General features: G+C 42.9%; 1 protein-coding gene across 1 annotated transcript in view; it reads left to right on the top strand.

The window, feature by feature from the left end:
- Positions 1-618: 618 nt before the first annotated feature.
- The window catches only part of LOC103802725 (ELKS/Rab6-interacting/CAST family member 1), a gene marked incomplete at both ends in the record, with an annotated part of 38,720 nt that continues 33,338 nt past the window's right edge, over positions 619-6,000 (top strand). Inside the window, one exon of the mRNA XM_009075246.1 lies at positions 619-1,035. Within this exon, the coding sequence (XP_009073494.1) occupies positions 619-1,035 (417 nt within the window). The remainder of the gene's footprint in view (positions 1,036-6,000) is intronic.

Genomic DNA, 6,000 nt, shown 5'->3' with positions numbered 1-6,000 from the left:
ACGTCAGCCTGACTTAAGGGAGTGGAGATACATCACTTGGTGCACAGCTCATACCTGGTGATCAAATCTTTGTTCAGTGTGTTCACATTTCTCTGTTACTGTCTTAATACTTCTGTCTTGCAGAGAAGAAAAAACATGTTTATCTAAATATAAAATGAGGACATTTTTTCTAGATAAACTGTGATTCTCCTGTATTGTCCCATTATATTAACCCACTGTATTCACAGTCATTGAGGCAGAATTTATTGTCTTGCACAGTCACAGATTACTGCTGATCATTTGATCGACTTAACGTTCCTCTTTGTGAGGTGTTGATTTCTGTTCTGTACTAAAATCCTCACGCAGTAAATTGTATGATATGACCCTTCTCCCCAACCAGCATATATCCAGTTTCTAAGTGTTAAGCAATGTCTACCAGGCATAGAAGGAGGGACTTGGAATTTCTGTAGTACAGCCCAGTTCCACCTCCATTCTGCTTTAAAAAGCCAGTGTTGGTCTGTTGGTGTTGTGGTGTCCTTGTGGTTTGTAGTTGAAGGGGACTGCTGTGGCTCGTACTGTTCTCTTTATTCCCCCAGTGGAGGGAATCCTCTGATGTTATGTACTTATTTGTTCTTCCAGCATATGCAGATGACTATCCAGGCTCTGCAGGATGAGCTTCGGATCCAGCGGGACCTGAACCAGCTGTTCCAGCAGGACAGCAGCAGTAGAACCAGTGAGCCCCTCGTGGCAGAGCTGACAGAGGAAAACTTCCAACGCCTTCATGCAGAGCACGAGCGCCAGGCCAAGGAGCTCTTCCTGCTCCGGAAAACCTTGGAAGAGATGGAGCTGCGTATTGAGACGCAGAAACAGACCTTAAATGCACGTGATGAGTCCATCAAAAAGCTGCTGGAGATGCTGCAGAGCAAAGGTCTGTCAGCAAAAGCCACCGAGGAAGACCATGAGCGAACAAGGCGACTGGCCGAGGCGGAGATGCACGTGCACCACCTGGAAAGCCTTCTTGAACAGAAGGAGAAAGAAAACAACATGCTGAGAGAGGTAGGTGACCAAGCTGAGGGCTCATCTCCCATCCGAAACTCCTCTCTGTCTCCTATGCATTTTAAAGCTGTAAGGAAGGAATCTTCCATCCTCTCTCCAAGCTGTATTTTACATGACAGACTTGACAGAATTTCTGCCTATTTCAGAACTTCTTTATGACTTCCTTGCATGTGCCTTTTGGTGTTTTGTGCTTTAGGGCCCACTTTCCTCATAGTGGGGAAGGAAGCTCTGGAGGTGAGTTGTCACACAGCCTGTAAAATGAGTTCTCTTCTGTTCTAGTTTGAGAGAAAGTAGCTACCTGTATTTAGGTGAGAGCTGCAAGAAATCTGTGCAAGAGCAATGGATGATTGCTCTGCAGTTTCCATGGAAACAGTCGTCTTGCTGTGAAGGGTATTTGATAAAACTATTAGCTGCCCTGGATGCACAGGCAAAAAAAAGATTACTTAAAGGGACACTGCTGCACACATAATAACCTTTCTCACCATCCCTCTGAAAATATAATGGAAAAGTCATTGTTATATCTGTAGTGCACCTGACAGGAGCACAATGGCAGGTGTTCTGCACTGTTAATAGTCCTAAAGTCATTATAACAAAATATGGGCTAGATCTAATACGAACATCTTAGAAAATAAATGAGTTGTTGTGTAGCCAGGGTTGATATTATTAAAGGCATTTTCCTCTTGTCAGCCAGCTCCTGGAGTATTCTGATATCACCTGTAAAGGCTGGTGACTCAGCATGTGTTGTGTGGGTGCACAGGGAAGTACATGTGTATGTGTATTCACTAATGATAAGATTTTATGTAAAGATTATTTTACATACATCTGTAGATTGAGGGCATGCATTAATAGCTGTACAGTGTGAATCTAATGACATGTTTTGTGCATTGTGCATCTGCTTTGTGGTTCAGCATTTTTTTGAAAGCTCTACACATGCACAGGAGTTCTACCCCCTCTCTAAGGAGCCAGGAAAGCAAGGTCTGGCACTGAGCGTTTGGAGGGGAGTGTATGCAGCAAATTAATACTTCTTAATACCTCTTATTCATATGTTTTCCATGGCCTGACCCATTATACTTGTGCTCTTGCAAGCATATATATAAGAAAGCTGGAGCCCGTTGCACTTCTGAGCCAGATTTAGGCCAGATTTATTTTTTTCAGAGCAGTAATCTCTTGAGTGTCTGGAGTGAAGATAATATGATTCCAGAGTTTCTACACTACAGATTTTCCTTTATTTAGCAACCAATGATAATTCTGTTCCAATTCTTGTAACTATTTCAGGAAGAGCCTCAAATGGTTTCCATTTGTTTCTGCTCGAAGTCCAGCAACATCAATGAAGAGCTGGCAGGAGCTGTGTGAGTTTTTAGGAATGTGATTATGTTTGTTCCTGCTGCTGATGAGTAGACGTTGAGAGATTAGAATTCTTGTTTCATTCATGCATATTTGGAAATCATCAGTCATTTAAATCCTAATCTTGATGGTGAGAGTTTTCCTAGGGAAGGTAGAGATGATTTAGTGACTTTGAAAACGCAAACGCTGTTTAGCAAGTGTTTAAAATTAATTACTCCTTGCTACTCCCCCAGCTCTAATTCACTGAGGAGGGTAAGCTGCATACAGTGTCATTTGTAGCTCAAGCTGTTGCTGTGGTGTGGGATCCAGCCCTGGAGCTGAGCCCCCTCGGAGCCTTGGAGGCACAGTGCTGTGTGCAGGGATCACCTCCTTACGCTCTGTGGGACCAAAGGAGAGGTCTTGTCCTGTGACCCATGTGTCGACCTTGAGCTCTGACCTCAGACTTACCTGCATGAAACTCAGGTCTTAGGCTGGAGAAAATCAGAGGCAATGGCTGAGGTGTGTCTGACTGCATCTGACTGCCTGAGCACCAAGCTGCTCTGCTCTGCAGAATCTGCTGCACAGTTGCTATTGCTGTTCCAGCCTTGGAGGTTGTCTTTGTGCAGAGCCTCTTAGGTGTGTCTGCATCACCCTCCTCAGCTAATCTGCTCTTATCTGTTAGGTGCCTTTCCATACTCCTCAGCTAATCTGCTCTTATCTGTTTAGGTGCATTTCCATGGTTTTAGGTTATTATAGCTCTTTGCTACCCCTGTGCCTAACTGTGGAACTTCTGACCTGCCTTGGTGGTTCTATATCTAGCATTCCCAGTATCTGGAAAAGCATGCTAAACTCTTCTTTAAATACTGCTGTTAAAGGAAGCATTAGTATCTCAAAAGGATTAACAAATGCTTGGGAGGTCAGTGTTTATATGGTTCCTGTTTTAACACGAGACAATCTTTAATAGTGGTCTTGACCATCTTAGCAAAAGCAAGTTCAGAGGTATCAGAATCCACTAGTGCTTTTTCTGACTGTAGAAGTCTGTTAAATTTCTGGTAAAATATTTGCTGGGAATAATACTAAAGATCTGCATCCTAAAGCAAAAAGGTATCCCTCAATTTTTAAGCTCTGAAGCCTACATGTAATTCAAAATGTAGTGTGAATACTCAGGGTCATAAGATGCTTTCTCAGCAGACAGTGCAGTTACATTGGCTGGCCTTGAAAATTAACTGTGAATTAATTGATTTCTTCAGCTTTCACTATTACTGTTATTGTACTAAAGATGGCACTAATTTCCTAAGGAAAACAAACTTAGGCCAGAGATGTGGTTCTGTTAAGGTTATAGTATGCTATACTTGGCTATGTCCAAGGAATAGCTGTATATAGCTTCTAACCAAGGACTAATAATAGCTTAGAACCAGGGAATAGCTGTACTGGTTCAAGCCAACAGTCCCTGTGGTCCAGCATTTCTGTATCCCATAATGACAACATGCAGACACACAGGACAGGGTTAGGTCAAGGCCAACATGACACTTCTCTGTATGGCTGTCCCATCTTCACAGAAAGGAGAGTTTTCTTGCACTTTTTGTGACTTGTCAGTTTTGCATCCTCCATGGATCTGACATCTGAGTACACACTCAGTGTCTTCCCAGGCCCCTGTAGGATCTGACATCTGAGTACACACTCAGTATCTTCCCAGGCCCATGTTGCTTTTGCAGCTGTAGCATTGGTTGGTGGGTGATTCTTCAGCCATCCTCTCTGTTGCAGGAACATGTCACATTTCTTTTGAGTTTCAGCCTGTCTCCTAGTAGCTTCGTTGACAGCCTCTTGGTCTTGCACTGGAGGACACTGTACAGGTGATCACTAACAAAACTGTGCCACTCACAATTTTAGATTGTCATATCCATTCCAAGTTCTCTTTTTTTCCAGGCTGAAAAGTCCAGTGCTACTTAATTGTTCGTCAAGTAAAAGATACTGCATATTTTTGATCATTTGCCAGAGCACTGTCTCAGTCTCCTATATCCAGATCATGAAAATGCTTCTTCTGCAGTTAGTGAGAGGTATCTCCATAAGCAATTTGACTCTTTTTGGGTTTTCCTAGAGGTCCTGAATTCTGGGAATCTCAGAAAACTCTTTGCAGGATTCCCTGTATCTAATGTAGGGTGCCTCTGGCAGCTCGCTGATGCTTTATCACAAAATAATGAAAAATCAATGTCTCATTGAGCATCAGAACACAGATATGGATGCCCTGACTTCAGCAGATAAGTGTGTATCACATTCTTCTACTATAGAAAACAAGCTAAAAGTTCATAGCTTCGAAAAAGATGGCTGATATTTTGAATAGCTCTTCTTTGGGCTCAGTGCACATTACAGTGCTGTGGAACAGGGAAAGGGCCAACAGCAGCTTTACACTTCGTGTCAAAAAGCTGTGTTTGTAGGAAATTACAATTTCGGCTTCTTTATGCATTTTTTCAAAAATAATTCACCCATTCAAACAAGGTGGATTTTTGCAACAGCTGAGTGCAAAACTGAATGAAGGAATTTGGGATGTAGTGCTTAACAAGCAAAGGGTGTGTGTATGTAAAGCAGGCCCTGAAATGGGTTGTTCTCAAGGACACTCATTCACAATAGGCTTAAGGAAAGAGGCTGTGGCAGAAAAAGCTATTCTTTCTTTCCTTCTTCAGTGTTTGTTGGAATGGCAACCCCACAAAGTGCTGTTTGTGAACTGCATTGCAGTTATCTGGCGTGGCCTTATCGCAGGAGCCGATCCCTTTTGTGGCTGTTCTCAATACAACAGTGCCCACTTTATTCGAGGAAGCAGCGCTGAGTTTGTGTGAGTGCTCTGTGTTCAGCCTGCCCTGGGCTGTGTCTGTCAGGGCACACCAGTCTGTGATGTCCATGGGTTTAGGTTACCAAACCTGGGCACTGTGGTGGCTCAAGAGCAGCAGCAGCAAAGGGCTCGGTGAGAGCAGTGGATGTGCCACCCTGGCATCCCCTCGCAGCTCTCCTGAGCTGTGCCCAGCCAGGAGAAAGGTTGTTTCCCTTGTCTGCCCAGATCTTAATCAACTTTGACAAGTTTTGCAAACAAGTTATTTTTCCATGGGTGTGTTAAAATTCTTACCCTTTTCTGCTCCAAGCTCAGAGGAGGATTCAGCAATTTTAGTTGGAACAATTGGAGTTATCTCAGAGAACCTGGGCCAGATTTTGCAACAGAAATAAGTTACTTGGAGAGAGAAGTTTTGTTTGCAGAAGTAGATATACTCAGTAACTGGAACTTCTACTACCATCACAGTAGGGGACATCTTTCTGCTGAGTTTAAAAAGTTTCTGCTTTTTAAGTGACTGCTTCACCTTTTTGACCCTTTAGAAGAGGATACCAGAGCAAAGTGATTTGAATTGAGAGAACTTAAATAGTCAGGTCATTACTAGAGTTGCTTGGCTGGTCTGCAAGTAGTTCTAAAACATACAGAGCTTTCGTAGGCCAAATTATTTATGGTGTATTAAAACCATTTTATCACAGCTGTTCTTTACATATTCAGTGTTCTCAGTCTGTTTGATCAGCTGTTCTTTGTAATTATGCTGACCAGAAAATGACAGTGTTGTTTCTCTCAGGGGTACTGTGCTACATTGCAGTCCTACTTGGCAG

Source organism: Acanthisitta chloris, unplaced genomic scaffold (assembly GCF_000695815.1).
Source record: "Acanthisitta chloris isolate BGI_N310 unplaced genomic scaffold, ASM69581v1 scaffold7215, whole genome shotgun sequence".
Lineage (NCBI taxonomy): Eukaryota > Metazoa > Chordata > Aves > Passeriformes > Acanthisittidae > Acanthisitta > Acanthisitta chloris.
The sequence above is the reverse complement of the archived record's forward strand: the minus strand, read 5'-3'. Positions and strand labels throughout refer to the sequence as shown.